Below are 12,293 nucleotides of genomic sequence, written 5' to 3'. Positions count from 1 at the left end.
GCTGTGGAGGCCAGACACACGGAGTGTTTGTGTACAGTTTTAAACCCCCTGTCTCACTCCTGCTTCGAACTGAACTTCCAGTTCCTTGAAACTCTGCTGTGTTGTGTTCTGGATATCTATTGGGTCAATGACACACTTTCCTCAATATCAACACTTGCCAATGTGAGATAGCTAGTATTATTGATGAATGGGATCAATGGATTGAGTCTTTTAATAGCCTGTGTCCATTTCAGAGTTTGATTTGTGCTTTTAAAGCAGTGACAATGTCGGTCAATAATCCACTCCGGAAGGCAAAAATGACAAACTTGGGTTAAGCAAAACAGTTTTTTTTCTCTTCTCCTGAGCTTTATGCATTATTTTGACCACAACAGTATGGCTGTTTGTCTGTCTGTTTGTTGGTGTGGGGAGGGAGTGGAGTAGTTACTAATTGTCTTGATTTAATGTTTGTAAACTAGTTATTTTCTGATTAATACTCATCTCATCAGTCATTTTTATATACAAAGTGAAGTCAAAGGATTCAATAGAACCACAAAATTAAGTGCCCTGGCATTTGGGGCTCTTCATGAGTCTTAAGTGCTGTAGTTCTGTCTGTCAGATCGAACAATGCAGTGGTTGATGATGGCAAACGGCCTGGATCTGAGACAGAGTGAGACACTGGCCTCTGTTAAGGGCTTGAAGAACTGTAGTCGAAGACTCAATAGAAAGGGCAGACAAAGCAGAACGTCCTAAAAGTAGTCTATACAGCCCAGTGCATGAATGGACTTCATTCATGTAAAATAGTTTTTTGGAACAATTTTGGAACAGTTTTTTGGAACAATAAGTGATGTTTTCATTAATTGCAAATATATATATATATTTTGGGGGGGTGGATGAAATATGGCCTACATTTCTATCTACATCTAATTCCACTGATGACACAGTCATGATTACCATTCACGTAGGAGACTGTACTGTACTATTCTAGTTAATCCAATCATGTTTCTTTGGGCATGTGGATCCCTTTTAATACGATCACATAAAGTTGTTGCGTGGCCAATGACTGACCTAGTTTTTTCTTGCTGCCTGTTGGTAATTTGACTCGGGTAGGGATTCTAGGCAGGCCGAATGCTGCAGCGACCCGAATGTTGTGTCACGCGGCCAGCTGAGCAAGAGAGAACCGAAGAGCGATGAGGACGTCGAAGACATAGCGGAATGCAGCAAAGGCCGAAAGACACACGGTGATCTCTCCTTCTTTACGATTAAACGCCTGTAAGCTAAATGAAATTGTAAGTATGCTATCAGATGTTATTGGAAAACGTTATTCGGCAAGATAAGGTTATTGCGAGTGAACTAGCGAGCGAGCTATGATTGCTTACATTAGTGGACTAATCTTAGTTTTTTTTTCTCTCTGTTAGCCAACCTTACATGGAGCTAACTATCTTATGTGAGCTACTTCACCGTTTATATAGTGCCGTCTATAAATGATATCAGATAAGCTAGCTAGTTTTACAACCCGTTAGCGTTAGTTTTATAGCTAAACCCCGCAATTTTGCCTCCAGTTACGTTAGCTGCTAGTGTGCAAAAACATCCCAAATAGCTAGACTTGTTAGCTAACTAGGTTAGCTACTATGTTGCATGTAAATTGTCAACTGACTAGCAGTGGTGCTTGTCAATACTTCTATTGATGTATACTAAGTAATATTGTTATCAAACTCGTAACTGATTTTAGACAACAATACTACTAACGTAGCTAGGGCCTAATACAAATACAGGCATGTCATGTCTGTTAAGTTACATTGCAGCTCTAGTTATGTTGTAACAAAATGCACTGTTCCAGCAGCACTAGTATAGTCTGCTGCAACAACAATGTCAATGTCACATTGTTAGCTTGGTAGTCAAACCCTGTTTTTTTGTTGTTGTCAGAGTCATAGACTATTTGGTCGAGGGTGTTAATTATAAACCAGAAATGTCAAAGACGTTGGGCACTGGTCTTAATAGGTGATCTCTCTGCTGAACCAAAATGATGTTTAATAAACAAACCGACTGTTCACAATGTTCATGGTTGCTTTGTCTTTTCTCTTTTCAGTGGAATGGTTCAAGATTCGTAGCAGAATACCAAATTGCCATTCATTACCACCATCAGGAGTTTGTCAGTATATTGAGCATAAAGATGCGAGTGGCATGACAAACTCTTATCTGGTGAAGGCGACCGTCAGGAAGACAAAAAAATGCATCGGGCAAGCAGCTACGCTTTAGGCTTCTTTCTACTGACCGTTATTAGCCTCCACGCCACCGCGGCCTTATCGGCGGTTTCAGATGGGAACAGCACGGAAAACGGTACGGTGGCAGATGGTGGATTTGTCCCCCTCGTGTTCTCGAAAGTAAACCAGATTATCGCCCGTGAGGGCAACTGCGCGCTGATTGATTGCAACGTCACTGGAGACCCTGACCCGAGTGTACAGTGGTTCAACTCGCACGGAGACCTGCTAGACACCGAGACAAGTAAGTCAAGTTCGTTGAATCATAAAGAATGTCCTGATGTTGCTCTGGCCTCACAATCAGCAGCTGTTCTACATACATTTTTCTCAAACCAACTTGAACTGTCAGGCTAAAGGTTATTTTAAGTCCAACTGTGGACAACAGAGAGAGGGAGGGACAACAAATCAAACAAGCTGGCCAGTTGGCTCTTTTTCCAAAAAGTTGGAGTTCAAAAGTCACGGCCACTGCTTAACTGTAGATACTTGATACATTACATGGTAATGGCTTTTAATATGATGTTGTCGTGGTTCTCTCATTCAGTTGTAGTCTATCTACTCTAGCCTATATGGATGCAGATTGGTGGTCATTGCCACTACTTAGGCTGTCTGTAGATACTTGATACTTTGTTCGAAACAATATTGTGACGCAATGTGCAACCCATGAATAGGAGTCGCTTCTTCCCTGTTGAACATGACTTTCCTTTGCTTTCACGGCTTTTGCCGCTGTTTGTTAGCTCTTGATTCCACACACGCGTTCGAAGTGAGCCTGGGAACACTTTACATGGGGGTATAAATTTAGAAGTCCTTCTCATTGAAATGTATGTCCGGTGTCTGAATACATTTCCTGTACCCATTCAGGTTTTCTAGAGACACAACAGACCGGCTGGAGGATTGATGGATTAAGTGTGTGTGTGTGTGTGTGTGTGTGCACTGCGCTATTCATTCTCCGTCTCAAGCCCAACACTATTCGGGCTCTAGAATCGGTTTCTGTCTCTCTCTGTGTGAGTGTCAGCAACCCACTCAGGATGAGCTTTCAAAATATGTAGGAACATGAAATCATCCATCCAGCCACAGTCTAATAACATGCCTACGTAGTTGTTGTAATGGTAGATAACACTTCATCCAATGATAGGAGAATAGTGGTCAATGTAGACCCATGGTGAAATATAGCCTGGATGACATTTATTTTGCCCCGATATAACAGAGCTTCTTAATACATTGGATATACCAAGATTAGTTTAGTGAGAAGTTCACACATCAATGTAGTAGTAGACAAAGAAGAACCAATTCTAATAGTCAACAGATGTTGTAACATGATTTAATGTTTGGCTGGCTACTTGCTTGTGGTTCCACGACTTGTTTGTCTCCCTGTTGTTAACCAACAAGCACCACGTGGTATTTTTCCAGACGGATTCCATTGTCCCTCAGCCCCACCCTCTATTTAAATATTGAACAAATGGGCTGTGTCCCAAATGGCTCCCTATTTAGTGCACTACTTTTGATCACGACCCACTACTTTTGACCAGAGCCCCTTTGGGCCCTGACTGAGTGCACTGCCATTTGGGACCCAGCCATGGAATAAACAAGTTAGTGGCACCTCTCTGCCCGCCTATTCGTTCAGCTCGAACTCATCAAGAAAATAATATCAGTAATTAGAGGAAGGTCATAAACACTGGTCCACTGCAGAGGGTTCCAGGATAAAACATGGATTTCAAGTGCCAAATAGCTGGTTCCTGGATTGCGGCCTCAAGGACAGTCCTGCAGGAAGAAATAATATTGATTCAATAGGAATCATATTATGACTCAAAATGAAAACCACAATGGATTAATGAATTGCAGTTTGTTACAGTTAATTGATTGAGCAAGTATTTTATAGGCCTAGATTGCTTGAAATATTGAATGAATTGAGCTCTGTGCCAAAAACAACAAGGCATGCAGTTAGTCCATTAGTAGCCTCAGTGGCGGTTGTAGCTTGTATGGCTTGTCAATATGCACAATTTATCAAACTTTCAGAATCGGAACCAAATGAACAATACAATCGCCATGGCTAATTCTAGGCATAAGACACCCCAAAAGACTAAATACACTGCTCAAAAAAATAAAGGGAACACTAAAATAACACATCCTAGATCTGAATGAATGAAATATTCTTATTAAATACTTTTTTCTTTACATAGTTGAATGTGCTGACAACAAAATCACACACAAATTATCAATTGTAATCAAATTTATCAACCCATGGAGGTCTGGATTTGGAGTCACACTCACAATTAAATTGGAAAACCACACTACAGGCTGATCCAACTTTGATGTAATGTCCTTAAAACAAGTCAAAATGAGGCTCAGTAGTGTGTGTGGCCTCCATGTGCCTGTATGACTTCCCTACAATGCCTGGGCATGCTCCTGATGAGCTGGCGGATGGTCTCCTGAGGGATCTCCTCCTAGACCTGGACTAAAGCATCCGCCAACTCCTGGACAGTCTGTGGTGTAACGTGGCGTTGGTGGATGGAGCAAGACATGATGTATCAGATGTGCTCAATTGGATTCAGGTCTGGGGAACGGGCGGGCCAGTCCATAGCATCAATGCCTTCCTCTTGCAGGAACTACTGACACACTCCAGCCACATGAGGTCTAGCATTGTCTTGCATTAGGAGGAACCCAGGGCCAACCGCACCAGCATATGGTCTCACAAGGGGTCTGAGGATCTCATCTCGGTACCTAATGGCAGTCAGGCTACCTCTGGCGAGCACATGGAGGGCTGTGCGGCCCCCCAAAGAAATGCCACCCCACACCATGACTGACCCATCGCCAAACCGGTCATGCTGGAGGATGTTGCAGGCAGCAGAACGTTCTCCACGGCGTCTCCAGACTCTGTCACGTCTGTCACATGTGCTCAGTGTGAACCTGCTTTCATCTGTGAAGAGCACAGGGCGCCAGTGGCGAATTTGCCAGTCTTGTTCTCTGGCAAATGCCAAACTTCCTGCACGGTGTTGGGCTGTAAGCACAACCCCCACCTGTGGACCCCCACCTGTGGACATTTAAACGTGTTAACCCTCGCAAGGCTGCAGGCCCAGACAGCATCCCCAGCCGCGTCCTCAGAGCATGCGCAGACCAGCTGACTGGTGTGTTTACGGACATATTCAATCAATCCTTATCCCAGTCTGCTGTTCCCACATGCTTCAAGAGGGCCATTGTTCCTGTTCCCAAGAAACGCCCCACAAGGGTGCGTTCTGAGCCCTCTCCTGTACTCCCTGTTCACCCACGACTGCATGGCCATGCACGCCTCCAACTCAATCATCAAGTTTGCGGACGACACTACAGTGGTAGGCTTGATTACCAACAACAACGAGACGGCCTACAGGGAGGAGGTGAGGGCCCTCGGAGTGTGGTGTCAGGAAAATAACCTCCCACTCATGTCAACAAAACAAAGGAGATGATTGTGGGCTTCAGGAGACAGCAGAGGGAGCACCCCCCTATCCACATCAACGGGACCGCAGTGGAGAGGGTAGTAAGTTTTAAGTTCCTCGGCGTACACATCACAGACAAACTGAATTGGTCCACCGACACAGACAGCGTTGTGAAGAAGGCTCAGGGGGGTGAAGAAATTTGGCTTGTCACCAAAAGCACTCAAACTTCTACAGATGCACAATCGAGAGCATCCTGTCGGGCTGTATCACCGCCTGGAACGGCAACTGGTCCGCCCACAACCGTAAGGCTCTCCAGAAGGTAGTGAGGTCTGCACAACGCATCACCAGGGGCAAACTACCTGCCCTCCAGGACACCTACACCACCCGATGTCACAGGAAGGCCATAAAGATCATCAAGGACAACAACCACCCGAGCCACTGCCTGTTCACCCCGCTATCATCCAGAAGGCGAGGTCAGTACAGGTGCATCAAAGCAGGGACCGAGAGACTGAAAAACAGCTTCTATCTCAAGGTCATCAGACTGTTAAACAGACATCACTAATATTGAGTGGCTGCTGCCAACATACTGACTCAACTCTAGCCACTTTAATAATGGACATTTATGTAAAAAGTGTATCACTAGCCACTTTAAACAATGCCACTTAATATAATGTTTACATACCTTACATTACTCATCTCATATGTATATACTGTACTCAACCTTCTACTGCATCTTGCCTATGCCGTTCTGTACCATCACTCATTCATATATCTTTATGTACATATTCTTTATCCCTTTACACTTGTGTGTATAAGGTAGTAGTTGTGGAATTGTTAGATTACTCGTTGGTTATTACTGCATTGTCGGAACTAGAAGCACAAGCATTTCGCTACACTCGCATTAACATCTGCTCACCGGACAAACTGCCCTCCATGTGACAAATACAATTAGATATGATTTTAAGTTCCCCCACAGCATTGGAAATGTCCCTAACTGAGCTCAGGACCTAGTCAATACAATCACAGAAAACCTTTGTCACCTCAATGAAAGTTAACCAAATCAATAATGTGCTAGTTAAGTTGTAGTCATTTCGCAGCAGGCTACACACATTATCATGATGAAACTGTGAAATGATATCCAATGTTATGTAAGCTAGTTGGGCAGAAAACTGAATATTGTCGCCCTAGGTGTAATAGCATAGCAAGCAACAGGCTAACAGGTGTTCTACTAGCCTATTTCATTACATGCTTAATATTATACTCATAAAGAGATGACATAGCTGCATACCTTTTTTATATTTTGCGTGTTTCTCTTTCCTCTTTTTCCTAAACTGGGCACCTGATGGTTTAGACCTTTTCTTATCCATTTGTGTTGATTTGGCACTTGAGCATCAATACATTACCCATCCCCCAACACTGTCAACCAAGAGTCAGGACTAAACCAATTCACCTTGGTGGTGTGCAGACTGGTTTTATATCATTCTTAACCATTTTGCACAAACCAGAAAAAGAATGCAACAATATGTCTGTGAAACTATATAGCTACAGTGTTATGAATGAATTGTGGTTTATTTGGTAGCATTTCGTAGTGCGACTGATTTTACTAATTGCATTAGTACTGTACAACGTTCGAGGTGCACTAATTTGATTCCCCCGCTCCCCCTACCTCGGGTTTCCAGTGGGGAGACCTTAGGTCAACCTACCCCCGCCCCATCGCATACTTCTGAGAGGGAGACCTTCCCAGGCAGTAGCCTGCCTAGCTCACAAACTAGAATCAGGGCGCCCACTCCGACAAGTTTAACTGACCCACAAGGTGACATGATATCATTGATGTGACGTGCAAAAGAGTGATAGAAAATCGATCGCGCAAATGTCACCATTACAACAACATTGTGCGGGCACCCCATGTCGCCCATACCTAAATCCGCCAAGGTCTAGCCTGATTCCAGAGGTAAGGTGAGGGAGCTATAAAGTGGTTTCTGGCCCCAGAACTAGGCCTACAGTGGAAGAATAGAAATAGAATGATCAGAACTAGGCCTACAGTGGAATAATATAAATAGAATGATCAGAACTAGGCCTACAGTGGAAGAATAGAAATAGAATGATCAGAACTAGGCCTACAGTGGAAGAATAGAAATAGAATGATCAGAACTAGGCCTACAGTGGAAGAATAGAAATAGAATGATCAGAACTAGGCCTACAGTGGAATAATATAAACGGAATGATCAGAACTAGGCCTACAGTAGAATAATATAAATGGAATGATCAGAACAGGGGGGGGGGGGAATAGGTTGACATAAATGGGAATTACCAATCCAGTCTATACAGTGGGGCAAAAAAAGTATTTAGTCAGCCACCAATTGTGCAAGTTCTCCCACTTAAAAAGATGAGGCCTGTAATTTTCATCATAGGTACACTTCAACTATGACAGACAAAATGAGAGAAGAAAATCACATTGTAGGATTTTTAATGAATTTATTTGCAAATTATGGTGGAAAATAAGTATTTGGTCACCTACAAACATGCAAGATTTCTGTCTCTCACAGACCTGTAACTTCTTCTTTAAGAGGCTCCTCTGTCCTCCACTCTTTACCTGTATTAATGGCACCTGTTTGAACTTGTTATCAGTGTAAAAGACACCTGTCCACAACCTCAAACAGTCACACTCCAAACTCCACTATGGCCAAGAACAAAGAGCTGTCAAAGGACACCAGAAACAAAATTGTAGACCTGCACCAGGCTGGAAAGACTGAATCTGCAATAGGTAAGCAGCTTGGTTTGAAGAAATCAACTGTGGGAGCAATTATTAGGAAATGGAAGACATACAAGACCACTGATAATCTCCCTCGATCTGGGGCTCCACGCAAGATCTCACCCCATGGGGTCAAAATGATCACAAGTGTTTTTATACTGATAACAAGTTGAAACAGGTGCCATTGATACAGGTAAAGAGTAGAGGACAGAGGAGCCTCTTAAAGGTCTGTGAGAGCCAGAAATCTTGCTTGTTTGTAGGTGACCAAATACTTATTTCCACCATAATTTGCAAATAAATTCATAAAAAATCCTACAATGTGATTTTCTGGATTTTTTTCTCTCATTTTGTCTGTCATAGTGGAAGTGTAGCTATGATGAAAATTACAGGCCTCTCTCATCTTTTTACGTGGGAGAACTTGCACAATTGGTGGCTGACTAAATACTTTTTTGCCCCACTGTATATGCAGTGTAAAATGCAAGGCCTTCGCAGAAAGGATGGCCTGGGCTTCTAGCTATAAAAAGCTCTTACCCGTGACCGTCATGACAAACTGTAGCAGATCCCCTTAGCCTGGCTACTGCTGTCTCTGCAACCTGGAAATGCATGTGAAGGAACCACAAACAGTTCTTAAAAGGGAAATGGCCCCCGTTTCTATGGTGCAATGTTTTTTTTTATAGCTATGTTCCATAATATTTTCTGGTTAGGTCTATCCTTTACCATTGTTCATGACCTGTAGATTATTACGATAACTCTGGTCAGGAGTTGTCCATTTACTACCTGACTGGACTACTGGCCCTGAGTAGGAAATATGAGGCTGGCATGATATGGAAAAGTTGGTTTCAGCGACGCGCTCTCTCTCGTTCTCAGGTGGCAAGTGGCTGCTGACGGACGATGGCATCCTCAACATTACCGACATCAGGTTCGCCGACCGTGGCAAGTACACGTGCATGGCGTCCAACGTGCACGGCAGCGCCAACTGCACGGTGACCATGCGGGTGGTCCTGCACAACGGGGACCTGGGGGCCTACTACGTGGTCGTGTGCCTCGTCACCTTCACCATCATCATGATCCTCAACATCACTCGCCTCTGCATGATGAGCAGCCACCTGAAGAAGACCGAGAAGGCCATTAACGACTTCTTCCGCACAGAAGGCGCCGAGAAGGTTTGTGTCCTGTCTTACTATACTTGTGAGGACCTTACGCAGATAGAGTGCCTTTGGGGTGTGTGTTTGTAACTGGGGTATGTGATGTTTTTAATCATTCTTGAATGGTGAAATATTTTCTATCCTATATTTAAATGTCCAATGAGGTTATATTCCATATTCTCTTCCACTCTAAAGCTCCAGAAGGCGTTTGAGATCGCCAAGCGCATCCCCATCATCACGTCAGCCAAGACCCTGGAGCTGGCCAAGGTGACCCAGTTCAAAACCATGGAGTTTGCCCGTTACATCGAGGAGCTGGCCCGCAGCATCCCGCTGCCCCCCCTCATCATGAACTGCCGCACTTTCATGGAGGATATCCTGGAGGTGGTGGGGGTTGAGGAGATGAGGCACACGTTCCTCCGACAGGCTCCAGAGGGGCACCACCTGGATGGGGCATCGGGATGCCGGGCGGCCCTGGTGCAGGGGGCCCTGGTCGGGGTGGGGCCCGGCGATGTCTTCACCGTCCTCCGGGAGAGAGAGAGGGAGCGTTCCGGATCCCCTGCAGCGGATTCCGACGACGCGTCGTTGCACGAGCAGCCTCAGCACATCGCCATCCAGGTGTCCATCCACCCCCCGCTGCCCATGGAGGCCCCGGCTCTGGCTGAGGCCACGCCCACTCCCTTGTCTCCTCCGCCGTTGGCTCCCCTTCACCTGGAGGAGGAGGAGGAGGAGGAGGAGGAGCAGCAGCAAGAGGAGCAGGGTTCCGAGCAGGAGCCAGTAGAGGAGGTGGGGTTGGAGGCAGAGGTGGAGCCAGAGGTTACTACTAAGCTACAGCCTGGTCAGGTGATCTATGAAAGCCATGTGTAAACAGGAGAGAAAAAACAACAAACGCTCCCGAGGAGGGATGAGTGATCCTGTCCTATGCATTTCCCAACCCCACCCTCAAAAACATAGAATATGTCAAGAAAAGGTCATTTTATTTCACTTTTCAACGGAACTAGCTTAAAACTTGAACCTAGCTACGTATGTAGGTCTGTCTCTGGATTGTATTATAATAACCTAGTCTGGATTACAATAAATCTACTTGATAAGACATTGCGTATCATCCCTCATGCTTATGGATCTACATGTTGAATGTATTGTGGGAGAGGAGAGGATAATCAATATTTGATATATGTAAGTATAAAGCAATGTATAGGGCCATTTAATTTGTTTCGTATTAGTGAGCAGAGGGGGAAAAAAGAGCTGTTTGTTATTCGATTCAAGCATTCTCGAAAATCGATTTTTCAGGAAAGTGACTTGACGATTATGCTTTAATTTTGTTGCAGTATTCTGTTTCATGATCAATTCATAAATTAGCTCCAAGCTGACGTCGTGCAATCACTGTTACTAAGCAGACCACAAAGGCTTTTTTAAAAAAAGACAAAATAATTCAACTTCAAAATATTGCACATTATCCTACCACTGTTACAACCAACCTGGACCTGCAACTTCAGTATCATGTTAAGTTCAAATGCATTAAACTCATATATTAACGACAATAATTGGATCATGACTAACATTTTGTGGATGATTGAAGACTAGTTGTTTCAGGCCTTCTGGTCTGCGATCCTTTTAATTAATTAATCACATGACCACTATAGCCTTTCTAGTAAGTGGTTCATTGAAACATTTCTGAAACATTGCATTAGACATTGTTATAATTATTGTTATTATGACCCACCGTGGTGATTGGATCATGCACAACTTCCTACATGCTAGATGTTTGACCATTTTGCCTTTATGGTCCCCATTATGTTTCCTAGTATGCAATACCCCCCCCCTCCTTCCCATTTTATTTTTTGAATGTTTAAGTTTTGAATGGGTCTCAAACCCCAACCCTCTTCCGTACATGCTTTAATAAGAGGCTACATGTGAAATGAAAGCGATGTATTTGGGTTAGTCTTTATCCGGACTAAAAATGCTTTCCTTCTGCTTAATAGTTGGGGGAGGGAGGGGGGTTCGATGTTGCTCTGCTTTAAAATGATGCTCTTGATGGCTTTTTGTTTTTTTTTGTAGTGAAAATAAAATCTATCTGCTGTGTTACCATGGTTTCCTCCAGTTTGTTTTAATCGTGCATTAACAAAGCTTTGTGCCATTCTACTGTAGGTCTCTCTCCCTCTCAAAGGACCATGACACTTCATCACCTGATGCATTCCTCCGATCAGCCTCACTCACTCCCAATGTACATGAGAAAAGGCAGCCATCTTGTTTTTGTAACCATAGTTACAGCGGTCATTCTAGATGAGTAGCGCGCAAGTGAACACTTGTTTAAGCTCACTAGTCTTCACCGGAAGGAGCGTTCAGTGGAAGCAAAGCATTAACCTAAGTATGCGTAATGTGACGCATACAGGCGGTGATTGTGTACACACACACTAGAAGCCCGCTTCTATGAAGTCTGCACACAGCTCTCCCATAGAAATAGCCTAGTGGATTTTAAAAGGAGCCTAACAGGTACAAAGGCATGCAGAGCTGCATGTGAATGGGAAGCCAGGCCTAGGCCAGATCCCTGTACTGTATCAGGAGACTTCGGTGTGAGAGAACCTGACTGGCATTAGAAGCTGTCTTCCTTCCGCTCCCAACTCTTAACAGGAAAAGAGGCTTACAAAGACTGGTTTGTTTTGGAAGTCTGGGTGGCACAGAATTTCTTTCCCTTCTGTTCTTTGACCCAGTGTTCCTCCTCCTCATTCCTCTACACTAGTGTTCCCCCTCCCGC

General features: G+C 44.1%; 1 protein-coding gene across 2 annotated transcripts; it reads left to right on the top strand.

The window, feature by feature from the left end:
- Positions 1–1,038: 1,038 nt before the first annotated feature.
- On the top strand, positions 1,039–11,623 carry LOC110500453 (microfibrillar-associated protein 3-like). Of its 2 annotated transcripts, none has more exons than XM_036957891.1 (4): positions 1,039–1,217; positions 2,066–2,481; positions 9,264–9,559; positions 9,737–11,623. In XM_036957891.1, exons 2-4 carry the CDS (start codon positions 2,208–2,210, stop codon positions 10,403–10,405), a joined length of 1,239 nt encoding a protein of 412 aa, XP_036813786.1. In that variant the 5' UTR covers positions 1,039–1,217; positions 2,066–2,207; the 3' UTR covers positions 10,406–11,623. The 2 variants fall into 2 exon arrangements, with proteins under 2 accessions (XP_036813786.1, XP_021433505.2); XM_021577830.2 differs by having other exon boundaries at positions 1,043–1,265.
- Positions 11,624–12,293: the final 670 nt, after the last annotated feature.

Source organism: Oncorhynchus mykiss, chromosome 21 (genome assembly GCF_013265735.2).
Source record: "Oncorhynchus mykiss isolate Arlee chromosome 21, USDA_OmykA_1.1, whole genome shotgun sequence".
In the NCBI taxonomy this organism is placed as follows: Eukaryota; Metazoa; Chordata; class Actinopteri; order Salmoniformes; family Salmonidae; genus Oncorhynchus; species Oncorhynchus mykiss.
This window is presented reverse-complemented; position numbering and strand designations above follow the sequence as displayed.